The sequence below is a fragment of the Zonotrichia albicollis genome, chromosome 7 (genome assembly GCF_047830755.1).
Source record: "Zonotrichia albicollis isolate bZonAlb1 chromosome 7, bZonAlb1.hap1, whole genome shotgun sequence".
Lineage (NCBI taxonomy): Eukaryota > Metazoa > Chordata > Aves > Passeriformes > Passerellidae > Zonotrichia > Zonotrichia albicollis.
In genome coordinates this window covers 28,170,288-28,190,594 of record NC_133825.1, presented here as the reverse complement: position 1 = coordinate 28,190,594, position 20,307 = coordinate 28,170,288, and the positions used below count along the sequence as shown (strand labels likewise).

The 20,307-nt window shown below is 35.8% G+C and overlaps 1 protein-coding gene across 34 annotated transcripts in view; it reads right to left on the bottom strand.

Moving 5' to 3' along the window:
• The window catches only part of KCNMA1 (potassium calcium-activated channel subfamily M alpha 1), a 406,748-nt gene that overhangs the window by 282,607 nt on the left and 103,834 nt on the right, over nucleotides 1–20,307 (bottom strand). For all 34 annotated transcript variants that reach the window (XM_074544761.1, XM_026799790.2, XM_005481495.3 and 31 more), the window contains one exon: nucleotides 8,147–8,311. In XM_074544761.1, coding sequence (XP_074400862.1) covers nucleotides 8,147–8,311 — 165 coding nt within the window. The remainder of the gene's footprint in view (nucleotides 1–8,146; nucleotides 8,312–20,307) is intronic.

Below are 20,307 nucleotides of genomic sequence, written 5' to 3'. Positions count from 1 at the left end.
GTCTTGTAATTCCTGAATATCATTGAATTAACTCATGACAACTCAACCAGCTCTATAATTTGCTTTTTATAAAACCAGATCTAACTTTTTTTTACACTACAAGATGCATTCTCCAAGTAAAACAAAACATCTCACACAGACAAGCTTTTCATTTGTAGAAATAAAACAGTGGGTTTGGATATCCAATGGAACTGCATCATTAAAAAATTGGTCATTCATATAAAGAGCCATCAGCTGTAAAGAGACCACAAGCAACTAGTGTTGATGCTCAAGGCCTTTTCCAAAAGAGGATACATAATAATTCTAATGGACTGAATGGCAAGGAAAAATTCAGATTATCTGTCTGCATCTATCAGATCCAAAAAAAATTTTTTAAAAAGCAGAAGTGCAGAAAAATACACTAAGGAAAAGAGCCTGTATAGTCAAAAAAAATTGATACATGAGTATACAATCTCCAAATGCATAATATGGAAGTAAAAATCATTCATGTATAAATATAAAAAATTTATATAAAGCAGACACATGCATTTCATATTACTAAATTGATTTAACTATATAGACAGAAATGTATTCTGGAGCAGAAAATGTGTATTGGGAGAGAAAAAAAAGTTCTGATTTCACTAATTTTAAAAGCTGATTTCAATGCTTTTTACAAGCATGGGTAATTAATCTGAATCCTATATTGCACAGAAACAAAGGAGTAATACAAAGTTTAGTTGCATGTTCAAAGTCATGCAAGTTACTGTTAGATCTGAGAACAGAAAACATATCAAACCTCAGCAGTCACACACTGCAGCTACTGAATTCACATTGTTCCCATTATTTTTGAAGAGTGCCCAAAAATGCTTAGAAAATTTAAAGTTTCTGCTATGGACCACACCATCTATTGTGAATCCTCTAGATGATACCTCAAACAGAGAAGAGTTTTCTGCCCAGCTAACTCCTCCAAAAGCTTTAAGCCAGTGGCTGACAACTTTTTCCAGCCTAGAGACACTTAAAATTATCCATTGTATTTAAAAATACCAAACAGCAACTGTAAATCTATCAATCTGGTAACTTTTCTTAGTTACTTCTCACTTTTCAGCCATCTCAACAGCAAATTGAAAACCACCAACTTATCCAAAATAACCTTGTAATAACTACCATGAGAGAAAACAAAACAAAATCAGAATATGTAATCTATAGGGAAATTATTACAACATTTTTAACAGATTGATATGAAAATAGCTACAGGTTTCTCCAACACTTTTCTGTTAGCATGACATGATGATTTATGCTGCTGTTTTGTAATAGAGAAAAAACTTTGGATTCTCATCTACTTTGATATTCTTAAAAAAATCCTCTAAGTAGCACAAAACAGTTTTCAAACTTTGTCTGACAGTGTGCAGCTTGATCATATTCATTGAAGAAAATCAGTCATAAGCACCAATGACAAAATTTGCTCTGGCCATGGTTGAGAACAAAAACCACAAACTTGCAGCCTTGAAAAAATAAATCTGAACAAACTACTATAATTCTCAAGAAATATCCTGTGGAATTTCTTAGAGCAGAATGTAGAACTCTGATTTAGCTGAAACAAATAGAACTGAGTGGTGCAGCTCCCATATGCATGGGGACCAAACTGCAGCATGGACAAGAAATGGCAGCAGGGAGCACTGTCCAGACAGTCCAATGACACTCACTGCCCACACAGATCAAGTGCCAGCTGCCCCAATGCCACTCTAAAGCTGAACTCAACCTTACAGCATCTGAGTTGGCTCGATTTTAAAATCCCAAACAAAGCATCCAAACTCACAAGAGAAGACTTTCTCCCTTGTCATAATGAACAGATTTAAAAAAAAAGGAAGAAATATAAAATTAAACAGCTGACAGGGATATTACAAACAGTTTGCATTGTTACTAAACTGCTGACAATACACTCATACTTGTTACCAAGATACATAGCTATACTTTCTCAAGGGACGTTCAACACCTTCAGAATACATGTTATAGGATTAAATATAATGGCTGACAAGAACCAAGAGCTCAGTATTCCACAGCAGGCTCATGACAGGATCACATTTTGTATATCACAACAATCAGATGGCTCACTAAAAATCTACTCATCTCTACTGAAGTAATTTTTAAAAGATTTTACCCCTGACAGGCACAAACTGATTTTTTTAACAGTCTGTAGGAGTTACATGTTTTTCAATGAGGGGACTGTGGGCATCTGACAGAACTGGATGGCTTAGTTTGCATGCAGTCTATAGAAGGCAGGATTGGGTTCCACATTTCACTTTTAGTTCCCAAGTGGTATCCCCATTCTAAGCAGTAACAAGTACACTGTGTTTGAAATTTTTATTTTATTAAATTTGGACCAGAAATAGAGGAAGAATCAGATACTGTTTCCTTTCCCATTCTATATTTACCCTGCCTCAATTAAGTCAGTTTTGTGACTCCTCCTTCACAGTCACAGTTAGCAATTCCATAGCTCATAAGAAGGCATGGCATTACATTGCAGAAATTGCCTTTTCCCCCACCTATCCTAGATAGCTCTGATGAATAGAAGCAGTCTTCACAAGACTCAAAGAGCCAACAGGACTGTTTCAAACTTCTGAAAAGTTTTTGTCTCTTTGCCTTTTTTTTCCCCCCCATACTCCTTACTCAAAATATTTTCTCCTATCTTTATCCCAAGCTGAAGGGAAATGTCTGCAGGATGAGGACTCTAACTAGGAAGGAGGAGCAGGATCATTCAAGAGGACAAGGAAGTTCCTCCCTTAAACTCATGGCATTTTGCTCTGGATTTATGGAAGGTTCTGAGAGCATCCAGCTTCTAGGTAAAACATATGGAACAAGCAGTTAATATTCCCTGATTTTTACTTCTAATTGACAAGTTCTCCATGCTGGTTTCTACCATATAATTACTTGCTCCCTTTTCAGAAAGGCAAATATAGAGTTACTACTACTTCAATTGAACCAAGCCTTCCAAACCTTACCAGCACAGACATCAGACTTCACAGGAAAAGTGGGACTTCCTGCAGCCTCGGTAGTAAGCTTTGAAGTTGTCTCCGCTGCAGCATTTGAAGCTAAAACAAAGCATTAATTAAAGCAGAGAGGAATCTCCTGTGTCAAAGCAACGCGAATTTAAGGAGCCACATAGAACTACTGACGGATATGTTGAGAATATTCCTTAAGAAACCTCTGAATATTCAAGAAATACTTAAAAACAGTTTCAAAAGGAAAATAAAAATTAGCTAAAAAGGAAAAGGAAACTGATTTTGATAGACAATATTTTGTGTGAAAATTTTGCTGAACATCAAAATGGAGATTTTTTTCTTTTTACCACAAGCTTAGCAGTTTGTGCCATTTACCCCATGCTTCAGAACAAATGATTGATGGTAGAGCTGTACAAAAACATACACATAATTTTCTTCCAAAACATTCATTATCACATCAGTGCTTTGATTACAAGCACTTTTTTTTCAAATACACTAAGCACAAAGAGAATAAAACACCATAAAAACCCCAATATTATCAACTGCATCATCAGAAATATTATCAACTGCATCATCAGAGCAGCCCTTCACATAGGAACAGCACAAATGCCTTAGGGGAAGCCATCTGTCTCCTCCAGTAAGCTTTGTAAATATGCAGAATTGTGTTTGTATCTTTTGTTCAATACCTGGCTATTGTCAGTGGCCCATAGGTGGAAGGCAAATTTCCCCTGTACTACACATTAATCAAGAGGATCAACACACCATTACCACAAGGCACATTTCTGTATTTACACACTTTCATGCCAGATTCATGCAAGAAAAAAGTGGCAAAGACATGCCCTTACTCATGTTTGACATGCATAGCCAGCAATACAGGTTATCAATAGTGCAATCTTACACCAATTTTTCACCAATGAAGCACTGTATAACAGAAGTTTACCTAAACCACATTTGCCATCTGAAGAGCAAACACATTCGTGACTTTCTCAAAATAATCACACCATTCAAAACTTTATATATTATTTTTAAAGTGTGTTTGCTTTTCTTCATTTTAATGACAGAATGCCATGCATAGCTTCATTTAGACAAGAAAAGAAGTGGTACTTGCAAAAAAATTTAGCAGAAGATATTTATTCCCACTGTAGGAAAAGCCTCATGCTTTTAAATACTATTAGAATGGTTTCTGCAAGCTTAGCCAACTATCTAAAGGTCACAAAAGTCACTGCATCACAGCCCTAAGTCCGAAGATAACTTTAAAATGGGTAACTTCCATAGCAGCAGCTATAACCTAACTGAAAATAAGATAGAGTAGGCTACAGTGAGATATGGCTTACAAAAAGGAGGCTTATAAAAATAAGGAGTTTCAATTAAGATAAATTGCATGTGTTATATATACACTAATTTTCTACTTTTCCACCTTTTGCATTAAAAATTCAAATACAATGTTTTAAGTCCAGTTCTGAGAATATTTCATGTCATTTCTTTATAAAATGTACTTTTTATTCATTTCTTGATTTGATTTTACCAGGACATGTACCTTATGCTAACCTTATCCATTCTCTACATAGCAGTACTTGAAACTGGTAAAACTGAGCAGAAAAAATGCAGTTTATGTTTGATTAGCCATATAACTCATGAAAAACCTCAGAGAAAAGAAAATTTAAGTTTAACATATGTTAATCATAGAATATGCTGAATTGGAGGGATACATTAGAATCATTGTATCCAACTCCTGGTCCTGCAGAGGACACCCCAAGAATCATCATGCAGTATGCATTATTCCTTTAAGTACAAGATCCACTGAAATTACAGCAGTTTCCCAAAAATAAAAAGTACAGCAACAATCAGAACAGCTACATCTAAATGTAGCACCCATGTGTGGTTTTAAAGACCTATGTGCAATAGAAGAACTTTCTCACCAGACTCTGAGCAGAAGCCCACCCTTCAATCCAGAACAAAAAAACCTGCAAAAACCCCCCCTTGCTATTGTCAATAACAAATAAATATTCAGAAAATGCATAACTGGAATTTAAACTAGATGCAGTTACCATAGAAACAAACAAGACTTACTCAACACTTCCTACTCTATTCCATTATCATTACCTCATGAACTTACATGGAGAACATTGTTCCTATTCCTATGGAAACCCTGGAAATAGCCCCCATCATTGTCACGGATGAAGGCAATCTAGAACTCATCCCTTGTATTCATTTATGTGCCACCAAGGCCTATGAAAGATTAAAAATAACTAAACAAAGTTCATTTCTCAATAGAGATGAGCAGAATCTAAACCATTCCCCGTGAACAGCTGGCAGGTGAGTGCCAAACACTGACAAGCCGTTCATAATCTCTGAACATCTGCAATGATCAGACCTGTGCAGTTACACTGACACCCTGCAAGGTACATGCAAAGCACTTTGGGCACTGCCTTGTTACAAATGCCCCAGCTAGGGAAGAATCTGCTCTTCAATCCTTATGTCATTTCTCTTACTTTTTGACCTCAATGCGGAAAAGGGAACTTTTATACAAATGTAATAGTGTATAATCTAAAATACATATATAATTCTTTCCATCTCCAAGAACTAAAATAACTTAAAAAAAAAAAAAGGCAGCAGCAAACAAAACCAAAAAAGAGGAGGAAAAAAAAAAAGAGGTGTGGGCCACCAGCAAAACCACATCATAACACCCAGGGCATGGAACATCTTGTGAGTCCTGCCTGTGCAGTCAGATCTAGAAGCTGAGAAAGACTTTCCCTTTTCTCCTTTATGTTCAGAAACCTAGACCACAGCTAAAGGGCAGATATGGCACTATTTATTTTTGCCTGACTAGGATTTTCTCTAAGTCCCACCAAACCTTGCATAACTAAGAAAAATCGTAATGTCAGAGCAAACAAATTGTTTTATCAAAGAATGCATGTGCTTCACTGCTGCAAAACTAATGCTATATTGGACTTGTAAAACTTGGAACACTATGAGTATGAAAGACTAAATCACTGAAGCATGCATTCAATTCCTACTCTCTAGCCAATTAATATATTTTATTCTAAATTAAGTCCTATTCAGATTAACTGCATCCATAGAATATTACACATGCTCAGAAAAAATGAAAAAAAGCTATGTTAATTTCACAAGAAGATTGGTTGCAGGACATTTCCAGGATGAGAGGGATCCAAAAGGAAAAAAAAAAAAAAAAAAGAAAGAAAAAAAAGAAATTTATGAGAACTTGTCTGATCCTCGAGAAAACGTATTAAACTTCATAATTGAATTCTGAAATGTTGCATACTCATGTTTGCTGAAGGTTTCTCTTCCTGCTTTGAAAACCTGGTGAAATAGCTGATACTGTCAAGAACACTGTCAAAAAATGTATATGTATACCAGCCACAACTGCTTGTCCAATTTCTTATCTGTCAAATACCAAATTATCCTTTGAGCTCCTATTCTCATTAAAGCAAGGAGATAACAGCCACTATGTCTTTGGAAACAGGGAGAAACCCCACAATTTCTGAACTATTAAATTTCACTCTGGCAGCTAGAAAGCTATTACATATCACAAGAAGTTGTGGGGATTTTCCCCCACTCAATGCTAAAAAAATTTGAGTCCTTTCATTCAGAAAAAAAAAAAAAAAAAAAAAGAAATTAAAAGTAAATAAAAAGCAGCAAGAAAAAATCTAGCTGTGAAAAATACTGAAAAAAACCAAAACACACAAGGAAACAGACCAAAAGGCATATAAAATACCGATCTATATTTCCCAGGAAAATTTACTATAAATACTTATATAATTAAAGATCCACTGGTTTTCCCCAAATCAGTAGTGAGGCCCTCTACCCTTTCTTAATAATTTCTCAGAAGTCCAGTAAGGGTCTACAGATTCCCATAGACTGAACTGTGTCAAATTCAACAATATACGTATGACTTCATTCTGTATATCAAACACTCCATCTAATTAAGAAAATCTTTTTCTTCTTACTCAAATGATATAATTTCAGGAAGCAAAATCAGTTCATAAACATGTTTAATTTCCTGCATCTCGAGATTAATTATGAATGTGTCTGATTCTTCTTTGAGAAACTCACCTCAGAAATCTGATACTTCCATCATCTACAGCATTTTACAGCACTTCAAAGTAAATCAGTATTTTCCTGAACAGATTTTATGCAAACTTGTGCCTTTTACTGTTATTTATATTTATGCCATTCAACATCAAATGCAAACAGAACTGCATGGGTTCAATTAGCATGTTCTCAAATCATGTGCTTATGCAATTCAACATGGAGACATTTTTTAAAACACATATCAAATTCCCATCTACATTGTTGAAGAGCAAAAGACACATTTTCAAAGGCTGTGGCATCAAGAACATTATATTTCAGTGATGATTTTATTTCGAACCAGTTACAAAATTTCACTGGGATTCTCTGAAGTGATTTTAATCACTTTAGCTTCTAGTTTATAAGTATGTGCATTCTAAAAAGAAATCTAATCCAAATTACAGAGGAGACACTTTTTACTGCAGCGAACTCCACACAAAACCCTTGCATTTTAATATTTGACAATGCTCTAAAGCAATTCTATTTAAATAAAGTGAAAAATGAAAAAGTTTTATTCCCTTTAAGCCACACATTATCATCATCTGTCTCCATTTGATATGTAACTGCTCACAGGTTTGAAGGATTTTTACACTAATAAAGAAAAGTACAAAGGAAATATAAAATCATTATTAGTCTATTGAATATATCACAAATCTCGTTGCATAGCCATTTCAATCTTGTCTTTGCTTTCCAGTTCTGACCACTCTCTACATTTGTAACACTGGGCTTAATTTCTATGTTTGCTTCCATTCTTCCAGGTACAATTTTACTTTCAGATAAAAACAGGTCTTTATTTTATAGTCTTACTTTTAACACCTAATATGAAATTAATAAATTCATTGTTTGTAGTTCAAAATCATGGGGCAGAGTAGTGAAATAGGCTGGTGAGTGGACTGGCAGTCATTTTTTCTTACTTGCTGTCTCTGCCTCTCTCTTGCAGTGGGAACTAGTCTGCTATTTGCAGAGAAAATTAGGATTGACTCAGTGCTGATGCAACAAACCAATCAAAAACCCTCCACTAATGCTGGGACACAGTGCTTCCTTTAAAATAAAAACATAGAAAATCACAGAAAACTTACAAGTACTCTGCCAGTTAATGTCTGGGCAGATATCATGACTCCTGCCCAATCCTTCACAGACGTCATCCATCCCACTTCTGCTGCCACATTCTCCTCTTTTTCATCTGTTGGTTTGCAGGCTCCATCTGCCTGTGTATCTCCACCACCATTGATCTTCTGGGCCTCCTGCAAAGTAAGTATTTGGGTTAGTTAATGTTAGCAATTTGACAGTGAAATTCAGTATATAGGTGGGGCCAAGACTAGCAATAAAAACCAGAAAATCTGTCTTCCTGGATCCCTGCTAGGTAAAACTAAGAACCTATTTGGACACATCTTTAGAAATAAGAGAAATAGAAATGTTCTATAAGGTACCAGACTAACTAGATAATACTCTCCTTGACATTACATCTTCAAAACATATACTTAGCACTAAATATTCAATATGTTACTTTGTTACAAGCAACATAATTGACAACAGCTCCGTTTGCAATTACAAATGAATCTGTCAGACATACACCCAAAGACTTTTCGATGTATCAGTTCAAAATACTGCATACTAGGTGTGAACATAATTTATGCACAATTTTAATTTCCCATCACTAGAATTAATTATCTGAGTAAACCTTCACTGAGAAGCATGATGTAACAAGACAGCAATTATGAAGTGTGAGGGGAACAAAATCCATCATAAAGAATCTGCAGGGAGCTGCCACGCTATCAGTGAACCTGTGTTTCAATGGAAGTGTTTAATATATCACAGGAATTATTCTGTCAGTAAGTGGCTCTCACAGAAAGAAGAGCTAGAAATCAGAGGAGCCTCAGCTGCACCAAGCTCACTGATGAGTAACATGCACTGGAATTCATATCAGTCTCTCATGGATGCTGCAGCAAGGATGTCGTGCTCTGTGACTGCTTGTGATGTGCAACAGTCATGGGTGCTGCACAAACATCAAGGGAAATGACTGGAAAAGCCAGCATGGATTGTACAGTGTTTAAATCATACTGCATGCAAAGCATCACTGTGCCACGAGCATGCCTTTGGTGACAGCATAATACTAATGACTTCCTGAATACTTGACAAGTTATGCTAAACAAAAATAGGAGAGGCAGCAAAATTCAGCAGTGAAGCAAGTCCTGAGCACTAGACCTGCATTAGTGTTCCAAGCACTCTGCACAGACCAACAGTTTGAATGATCTTGTTTACAGATTACTTGTCTGTAGGCCAGTAAGCAGGAAATCAATTGCCATTAATCCCCTTTGGGATATCTTTTATACAAGCAAGGATGCTGTATAAATGGTGGTTATGTGATAATTATTGCAGTAGAAGTATATCCTGTGATGGTCAAAACGCATAGCTGTGAGATGGCCTTGAGGACACAGCTGGACACAAGGGTACAGGAAGTTCCTGAGAGTAACACTGAGCTAATAAAGCAATATCATTGAATCTGTCAGCAATGAACAGTAAAACAATGCTAAAAATGTAAAACAGAAACCAACAGTTGTTTTCAGAGAAGCTCAACACTGCAACTTAATTAGGTAATCAGATTCTTTTCTCTCTATTAGTTTCCCTCCCAGAAAGCAGGTTCCATGTTCTTACTAGCGATTACAGCAAAGTGTGATGTTACTATATGGATAATAACAAATTATTTAGAGTTACAACAGTAATTCAGTACACTTCCCAAGCAAATAACGCAACAGAAATTTAAAATTACTTTGTATTTGCATAGCTGGACCTCATTCACAGACAAATTTGGATGCAGTGAATCAGATGTTCTACTCTCGGCGTTGAAAGACGTATCCTGTGCCGCACACGCACTGAGCACAACCTACAGATGAGCTCACTGCAGAGGACAACGATGTGCGACAGGAACGCTTTCCTGGAGCCAGCTGGGACCCAAAGCCACAGAGATCAGACCCAAAGAAATGCCTTCATCACCATCAAGGTTTTGATTACAAACCAGGAAAGAGAACACTAGGCTCTGTACTCCAAACAATACTGAAGCTTAGGCTACCCAGACATATCTCCAAGGCCTCACTGGTCCTGGCTGCCGTCCCCAGGGTCTCCCGTGACTCAGATGCCCTCTGTGGCCCAGGACACCACTTCAGCCCCATCCAGGGCTCCCACAGCCCTGTCCTTTCCAGCCCTGGTGAGGCCACAGCCAGCTCCCTGTGCCTGAGCCATGGGCTGCTGCCCCAGGCTGGCCCAAGAAGGCTCCAGGCCAGGTCTTGCCCCACCAGCCCAGCCATGGCGCTGGGCAGGCCCCTGGCCCATGGGAGCCCCACAGCCCTGACAGCTACAGACTGCTTAAAACACCACACATGACATGTCTTTCCCTCTTCCCACCAGCTTCTCTGCCTTTTGTAACTGCTAGAGCTTGTCTTTCAGAACTGTAAGCTTCGCACCAGTTTTGCTCCATGGTCCTCCTCTGCATTGCACAGTGTGCTTTCATACTCTGTACAAGTTTCTATTGAATGACCTAATGTGGTTTTCATAGTAAAGGAGGTATAATTATCTCTTGCTCTCAGATAAGAAAGTGAGGTAGTGATGAGGTACCTAACTCAGTCACTAGAGAAGTCACTGGCAGAGCCAGGATGAAACCACAGTTTTTTTTGATATTTTTACTAAGCAGCACTTGTTTAAAAGTGCACAGATGCACACCTTGCTAAAAACACTCACAACTACAGACCTTGCTATAGAAAGTCACAGAACTACAGATCACTAAACAAAAAGCTGAATAAAAAAGTCAATTTTATTGAACTTGTATTAAGGTTAGAAAATTCTTTTATTGTATACATGTTCCTTACCCCCAATCTTTTGTCAATAGATGTGATTGCTCACAAGACATAAAAATAATTTAAAATTTCCTAGCACTCAATGAAATAGGAGGCAATTTACTTAATTGAAGGAGAAAGGTAGCTTTTATATTTTGAAAAGGTTTTCATAACCTACAGTTCTTTTGCTGTATTGACTTTTCGTTGCCAATAGAATAGAGCAGTAAAACATGACAAACCTATTCAGTATTTGATTCTTTAAAGGTATTAAAGTCTTTAATGCATTGAATGGCTGTATTTCTGTATTTATGCTACTTACTTCACCTCTATTAAAATCTCCCACCCATATTATTTCTTAATTAAAATTTAAGTAAAATAATCATCCCCTGCCAAGTATGATTTGGAACAGACTCTCATGATCAGCCTAGCTCCTGCCATTATTGTAGCTATAATTAACATGCAGATTAGTTGCTGTTATGTAATATTTGTATTCAGTTGGGATATTTTATATTTTTTTATCTACATAGCTAGCTTTTATCTTACTTAATTGGCAGTTGAGCATTAGGAAAAGTTTATCCCTGAGTCATTATGCAATTGTGCAGTGATCACTAAAGGAGGTTTAAAGGCTGCTTTTTTTTTATACTGAGCAAAATATTCAGTCCTGTTACTAAGGATATAGTCTTGTTTCATTGCTATTTCCTCATCCCAGTGCACTGAGTAACCAACACCTGAAAAAGGTGCTTAAAGTAATAACCTGACAGTGACGATAGCTGCTTAATTATTTACAAGTTCAATACTACAATTAAGAGATCTTTACCCACTCTGCTTACCAGTTTTCATTATTTTAATTACTTCATGGCAGGAACACGCAGGTAGATGAAATGAGAAGCAGTATATTGTGAAATATATTTTTCCTGAACTTTATGACTAAATGGAAACTAGCATGATGAGGAGGTGCGTGTACAGGAATCAGTACTCAGTGTTCTACCAATGGCTTGGCACAGACCTGGACCAGAAACTTCAATGGATTGTCTCCTATTTTCAGCAATAAGTATTGATTTAGATTACCTAAGTTCTGGGATTCTTGAAGACAGTCACCTTAAAGAAGAACTCTAAAAGGCAAAACTCACTCAAAAACAGGTAACAGCATTCAAAACATAGTCCTGCCTGTTCCATTTCACCTCTAAAATACCTATACAAACATAGAACCACTGCACAGACACCTCATCCAACTCAGGACAACACAAAATCAAATCAGAAAATTATTATGAAACCTTAAAACATCATCTAAGAATAATCTTTTTACAAGTCCTAAAAACACAGGACAACATGAACACAACCTGAAAAGAAGTCTCTTTTGAGATGTATGGTATTGAAAAAACTTGCTATCTTGTTAAGATATGTTTTAAACCATATGAAACAGGGAGTCAATAATGTGAGGGAAAATACCTGGATTGAAATGCGATGAAACAAAAAAAAGGATTCAGTAACCTCATTTACCTAACATGTAACTAGCTGAATATTACACAGAAATCATTAAGTATCACCTGTAATGAGATACAGAGCAATGAGTCATGACCACAACACTCAAGAGAAAGTAGTATGCTCAGTCTAAGCAGATGTTTAAAAACAGTAACACCAACTGGGCAAACACAGTATTGGCCTTTGACTTCCACCCTAGATAACATGAGATGAGAAAGGGCCTGTCAGAATGGCAGCTGCTCCTAGTTTAATGTATGCAGTAATAATACAACAAGAAAATCTCATTTGGAGCAGTTAGGAAAGGGCTGCTTTAGATAATGATGCAGGCAAATAATAATTTTATCGCTATTAACTGTCCTTAAATTAACAGCATTGCATTCCTAGAGCCTGGCATTTTATGAAATGTTTTATATCAATCAACAACATTATGATAATGCCATTCTTACAAATTAGGAATTTGTATTTATGTTTCTTTCCTTTTCATTTACCTGTTTTCCCAAAGCCACCAAGAGGTGCTATGTGAAGAGAAAGAATTTTGCATATGAGACTATTTCTCCTTTCTCTTGGGCTAATGTCTAAAATACTGTTTAAAATTATTAGATTTCTATCAATAATTTAATTTCATGTCCTTCAATACATCCACTCACCACTTTCACATCTCCAAATAGGGGTCTTAAATCTATATAAAACCATAATATTATGCTGCATTCTCTAAAGCAGGGCAATGTACAGTGACTGTTAAGACTTCAGGTACCTACTGCCATAGCAGACACCTTCTGTCAGATAAAGTTACCATCTATTGTCTCCATTCAAACAGCTACTGAGTAACAGTTCATCCAGTGCTAAAAACACGCAAACAAAAAACCACCCTGCAGCTGTTCACCTGTTCTAGTGCAGTTTAGGAAACACAAGCTTTCACTGGAATATTAATAAAGAAAACAAATGGCGATGTGAGAAATGAACAGCTTTATGGAGACTTACAAACCTCTTCTAAGTCAGACTTGTTAGAAAAGAGAAAGCCAAGGCTAAACTAACTAAATGTGAGGTAAGAGGGACTTCTAAACTGGCCTATCCACAGCATTTCTTTGCATATTAGGTTTCACTGACGTCAACTGTCACACTGTAGCTATGGTTCAACTTGTTTCAAAAGATTAATTATTGATACCCAGACAAACATTATTGCTTTCACTGAATAAGAAAACCAGAATGATCTGTGGAAAACATGGCTGATAAGATAACCCAGCATTTTGCTCTCATAAAATATTCACAAGCCATACAAATTTGTTGTCTGCAAATTTGGAAGTCAAAAATAGAATACAAAGCTTTTCTTATTAGTTTAAGACTGAGATGTTATATTCTGTTTTCTGCATTCCCAAGGATCTCTAAGAAACACCTTGCCAGTCCTTCCTTACAACCAGAGCCTTACTTTCTATGCTGACCACCAGAAAATCTTTTTTCCTCTTCTTGCAGTGACCAGCTTTTCTGTTGCATTTGTCCAAACCTTCAGTTAATGCTCACAGATTTCATATTCTGTGACCTTCATATTTGTGGTACAGGTTACTCTTATAAAATTCCCTTTTCACATCATTGCTTTGACTGACAGAAATTGCTGCATTATAGGAATTAATTCTAAAACTTTGACCTGAGAGGCAAGATAAACTAGACTAGAAAAATAGAGTGTTCCACCCATGATTCCACAAATAGTTCTCCAGTCTGTCAAATGAAGGGTTGCCGGGTATGGCTCTCACTTAAGAATATGAAACAGCAGACACCTACATTATCTGAAAGCTGAAGTATAAAAAGATTCATTTCAAAGATTAAAAATTTCTACACATTAATGGAAATGTTATGATTTAACACTTCCATTGATGTGAAACAGTATTTCCAAATAACTGAAAAACTGTCTGGCAGATTTCCATTCCAGCCTAATAATTGAGAGGAATGCTGAATGTCCCTGTTCTGTTATCAAATTTTGAAAGTCCTCAGTCACATTGTCTAACCTCTTCATGTCTTCACCCTGTAGCTATAAAACAAGAGCAACAACAGCTTCTGTTGCATAGGGATCTTAAAAAGATAAATACACACAGGATTTTAAGTGTCTTGATATTCACCAAGACAGACAACACAGACATAATCTAAGTGAAATCAGAAAGACACACTAAAAACCTACTGGTAAAAGCTGCTAGGTTAGTTATATAAGACAATTAAACATGAAGATGTGTAAAAGAGAAGCAATTAAGAACTCCAGACAACATAGGGAAATGAAAAAGGAGAGAAAGTCACTGCAACTTCTTGTTCAAATAGACAAACAGTGCTTTTCAAAAACATGATTGGTTCAATTTAGCAAGTGTTTATATCAATAGTTATGTAAGCTTTCACTATAAGTTAAGAATTTTGGGTAAAATAATTCATGTAAATTTACTGATAAAAATAGAACTAAGTTTGCTTTTGGAGCTTCTGATTGTGTATCAGACCACATTGTTAGAAATAAATAACCTCTGAACTTGTCATAAGATTATGTAATAAGTGAACTTACTGTCTGCAATACATAAGTAAATAAAAAAATAGGATAAGTCAGTGATGTATAGGTTAATATTACTCCTGAAAATATTTCACAAAGTGTCAAACTAATACCTAGCCTTTACATTTATTTTCCTTTTTTAATAGTTAACAGAGCATTTCTTATTAATTTTCTCTCCTAAGACCAAATTATTACCACATTAAAATAGTCTCTGAAGGCCCTTTCAATTACCAAGTAGCAGGCAAGAGGGCAAACAAGCATTTCACTTTATTGATGGGGGCACCGAATTAAAATGAAATGATACTTTTCATTATTCTTTGGTCCCTACACACCACAGAAATATGTCCATTAAGTAAAGTAGACAATTACCATGTAAGGCATTAGTCTTCAACTGTATTTTCTGTAGTTCAAGCCTTATATTGAAATCATTCTTTCAAACTATGCTTTTAAAAATCATTTTAAGTAGATTAGCCTTAAATATGATAGAACCTAAACTTGCAAAAATATATGAAGCAACTTTAGATGGAACTAAGTTATTTAAAATACAGACAAGTGTTCCTAAATAGAAAAACACAAAGCGCAAAAAGGTGCATGCCTTTTCTGTTACCCTCCTCTTTTGTTTCCTCCCACCTAACAGAAGGCAAATCAAACTAAGCACACAATTGAAAATAAAATTGATAAAGATGTTGTCATGAAATGAAAACTGCTGAATTACCTATACCCTATTGAGTGAGAAATATCTGTCACAGATGACAAAATACTTTCAGGATTTATCCAAAAGTCTCAAAGTGCTTCACAAATGGGAGAAAACAGTCTCAAATATGAGAAAGAAGTAAGAAACAGTGGGGAAATTACCTAACTTGTTTATCTTGATTACAGGAAGTACTCTAGTTGATTGCTTGTAATTTTGTTGTTGTTGTTAGCATTAAGTAATACCCAATTCCAAGATTTTCAGTCATTACCTCGTGGCACCTTTTTTACTGCCATGAAAGAATGAAAGATAGAAAAGAAACCACATTTAATTCTTTCTAATTTTAAGAGAAGTATGACTAGTAAATCTTTTCTGATCTACAGGATCTAGATTACAAGCATAGTTTTCACAAAATGACTATGTGATAGATCCAGCAGTAAGAAAAATAATGAAATAACTATTCACTGCCAGGAATAGTCAATTAAGTCACTAAAGAGTTCCAAAAATAGAAAGTTTATTTCACTACAAAATATACTCAAGCACCATTTACAAAATAAGTTTCAAACTGCTTTGTCAGTGCAGTGAAACTTCACATTATCTTCTCAGTTGTGTGTTTTTCTCCATCCTGCTCAATCACAGAAGGAAGGTTTGTACCTTCTAGCAAACAGGATGTTTTCATTCACTGCATTAACTTCCCAGTCATCTCTCACTCGTGCTATCAGAGGTATCCAAGAGAAGATGTCTAGACTGAAGTGCAGAAGGAAATTCTTCCCCTCTTCTGTGAAATACAGAGTAGCAAGGCAGCTAGCACCTGTGACAAACTAATATTCAAAATCACATTTCTATTGTCTAAAAATCACACAGAATCCATGGATTAGGAAAAGCAATGCCCAGCTTAAAGGACAAAGTACTACAAGCTACTCCAAAATAGGAATATTGGTCCTTACATAAAAGGAGTTAACCACTCATTTTCTTAGCTGAAAGAACACGTTTTCTCCTCAAAAACTCGCTGACAGGAATTTGAGAACTTCATTTGACTCAAATCAAACATTTTCCCATAAAAGAGATGTACTTAAACACTTGAATTTTCTTTATACGTAAAATAGCAAGTTTTCAATATTTTAGTGGCAATCCTCAATGGGAGCCTCAAATACAATTTATTTGCACACACATTTTTATAAATAGATTTATGATTTTTCAGAAGGTTCTAAAGATTACAGCATAAAAGATGAAGGAGAAATGCAGTGGGACAAAAAGAAATCTGAGAGTCTCACAAACATAACAGGTTGGTAATATCATAAAACACATGTATAACAATAATTTGAAGACTGCCAGAGAAGCATTCTGTCATCTGCCAAATTTGATAAAAGAGTCATCTCCAAGGCATTTTTTATTCAAGGGTAGTGCACAACATTTATTCTCATTGTATTACAATCCTAAAGGAAAGCACAATGAATTAAAGGCAGCTCTCTGTAGGATACAAAGCCATATCTAAGCCTATCCTGATGCAGGAAAATAAGTTCCAGTATGCAGCACATAAATATTTGAAGAGCAGCAGGTCAGCCAATTAAGCAATTAAAACTATTTACTAGCACACAACACTTCTCACTCTGAGATTACAGAGTGCCATGCAGCTTTCAGACTGCAAGAACTTGGTACAGGGGGAAGTCAGAGAGCACACAAATGTGTGGGAATCTGGAGCAAAGATATACAGCTCTACTTTTCAAAATATCGAAAATGCAGATTTACTTGCCAACTGTTTTAATGATTACTTTGAAATAATTATATTAGATTCAGCATTTCCCTCTAAAAGACCAGTTACATCACATTGTAAAAAATGTACAAGTGCTATTATTTAATCAAGTAGATGTGACTTAATTTATTACCCACTGCTATGGAAACAATTTTATGTAATGTTAATCTCATTACTCCCATGCATAAATGGCAGACAAAAGTTTTTAATTTACAAAGAATTTTTTCTTCTTTCAGATTAAATTTCTTTTAGGTAGCTCATATTACTTCGGTTCACTACCTGGACAGTAACTAGCAGCATCCAAATTATCCAATGTCCACACCTGTAGACTACAAATACAGCACCTGATATATTTATGGTACAAGGAAACACACACAGTTGTTCCAAATTTACAGATACTGACTGAAAGCTGAGGCAGAGAGAAAAAGACAGATAAATTTCTGACTTGCATAGTACATCTCCATTAATTGTTACTTATGCTATATAGAATGAGAACAACCTCAGTGAATTCTCTTTGACTTTCTCAACTTCATCACCTTAAATAACAGGAATAACTTAAAGCAGCACAGAGATCATCCCTGCTCTTGTGTGCAGTGATGCAATGCTAGGAATTGATGCATGACATTGACATTGAACATTGCCTTTTTAAGCAATCAGAAGTTGGACTAGTGGAAAATAAAAATACATGTGTCCATTCTTGGCACTCATAATGGACTGAATCTGCCTGTACCAAAATTTCTGTGTGAAGCTCCTACTCTGAACAGGTCATTTTCTAAATGAAACCAGCAACTCTTTGAAGCTCCTCAGAGGCCTGAGTGCTCAGAAGCAGCCCTGGCAGAGTTGCATGAGCAGCAGAGGGCCAGTGAGGCAGGCACTGTTCTGTCTCATGAGTCTGCAGTTTTTGGTTTCAAAATTTATCAAAGCAGCAGATACAGCATATGTTACAAAAATATGTTACCTCTGAACACTCACTCTGCCTATAAATTATGCATGACAAAGCAGGCAGTTATTGTCACCTGAGCAGAAAAGGTAATGAACAGAGCTGAGAGGATAGGTCATTTTAAATTTCTAGCCCTTTTGGTAAGACGAAATAAGACTAAGAGGAAATTAAAGTATAACTACTGCTAAATCATCAAAAAGTATTGAGTTTTAATTTTTTAATTGAGTTTTAAATGCTCGACCTTCATCAGAGGAGAAGTTTACAATGACAGATAATAAAGTTAAGGCTACTATGGAAATTTCAGTCTTTAATGCTGCTTGTTTATATCTTACAATTCTGTGACAATGTGATAATGTTATTACAGGGCCTGGAACTCCAATTTTTTCTTTTAAATTTTATATTAATTATTTTGATAAAGAGTTTTGCAGCAGCATAAAGATTGAAGAGTTCATCAAAGCACGTTGTCACACTGTGCACTATTCACAAGATGTGTTTTACTGAACCTACTCATCAGCTTGAAACTTTCTCCATTTACCATGGAAAGTCTCTTACCATAAGAGACTTTCTCCATTTACTGTGCTGCATAATTACCTCACACAGCTTTTCAAGATGCAGGTGCCCCCTCCCATAATTTATCTGTGAATGAGATTCATTGACAAGCCTATGCAAGTATCACATGACATTAAAAATTTCACCTTAACTACTTCTTAAAAGAAGAAAGGGCTTAATCAAGCCTTAGGAAAAAAAAAAAGTACTGATTCATACATAAGTAATTCATATCTTCCAAATATCTGATTCTAGTTTATTCAGCAACAAGGCATTGAAGTAATACATGTAACTAGGGGATACATTTGAGAAATAAATAATATCTCTGCATTTCAGATTCAGCTGAAGGAAACTGGAGGGCTGGGAAGGGAAAGCATGAACTGTAGGATCAGCTTTTTTTTTTTTTTTTTGAGTTTAAAAGTATGGCTTTTATCCTAACAAAGTAGTTTAATAAGCAAAATGGTATCTGCAGGTTACAAAAGCTGAAGTCTTATGTACAACAAATTCCATTTTGTCTGCAGATATAAAACTGAAGAAAAGGATTCAAGGATGTTTTTTCTTCTTGGTCACTTTCTAAGTCCTCACTGGTACCATGGGATGCACCATGCACAATTCAAATGCTTCAATTTATTAACAGCTGTAAAGTGCCCAATAAACCAAAACTGATGTATAGTTTTTACCTGATGTCCACACTGGCAGCCACCATGGCCTAGAAGCATCCAGGGGCCCTCACCCCAGGTTGCAAAAGATTTCAGCTGAATAAAATGAACTTTCTGTGCAACAAGCTTCTTCCTTAAGACTAAGTCATGTATCAGATTATTGTACTGTGGTGTTTAAAGAAAACTCGACTTCAAATACATTTTAAAGAGCTCTCCATGGAAACAAAGTCTCCTTGTTATTGATTGGGTCAACAGAAAGAGTTCTAAAAATTCAAATGGAAAACTTTGAAAACTTCATTCACTTTTCACTTTTTATGGAATTCAAAAATCATGAAACAATTATATTTCCTCTAAAAGCCCACTTCTATTACCTACAAATTAAGTTGGAATCCCTCAGTTCCACAGAAATCTTTTCCTACACTGATTTCTTCTCATGCAGATAACCACAGGAGTAACAGAAAACTATAAACTAAGCAAACTCCAATGTGTACTAATATTTTATAAAACAAAGCATGTTTTGCACAAAGTTCTAAGCAATTACACACAACAAAGGCTAGCAGGGGAAAAAAAAAAAAACAGACTCTGGAGCTCAGAAAGGTGTTTTAATTTCATTACTCAGAGACTTAGCAACAGTGATATTTAATAAAGTGATCATCGATCATCTAAAAAAAATACATTTTTAAAAATGTATTATTTTCTGCTGTGCTCTGCACTCCCTGTAATCAGAGTGTTCTGCTGGAACCTAAGTGGGGGAAATTTTTCATCAACACAGGCATATCAATTATGAGAATGTCAGCCCTGTTGGAGGCCAGATTCAA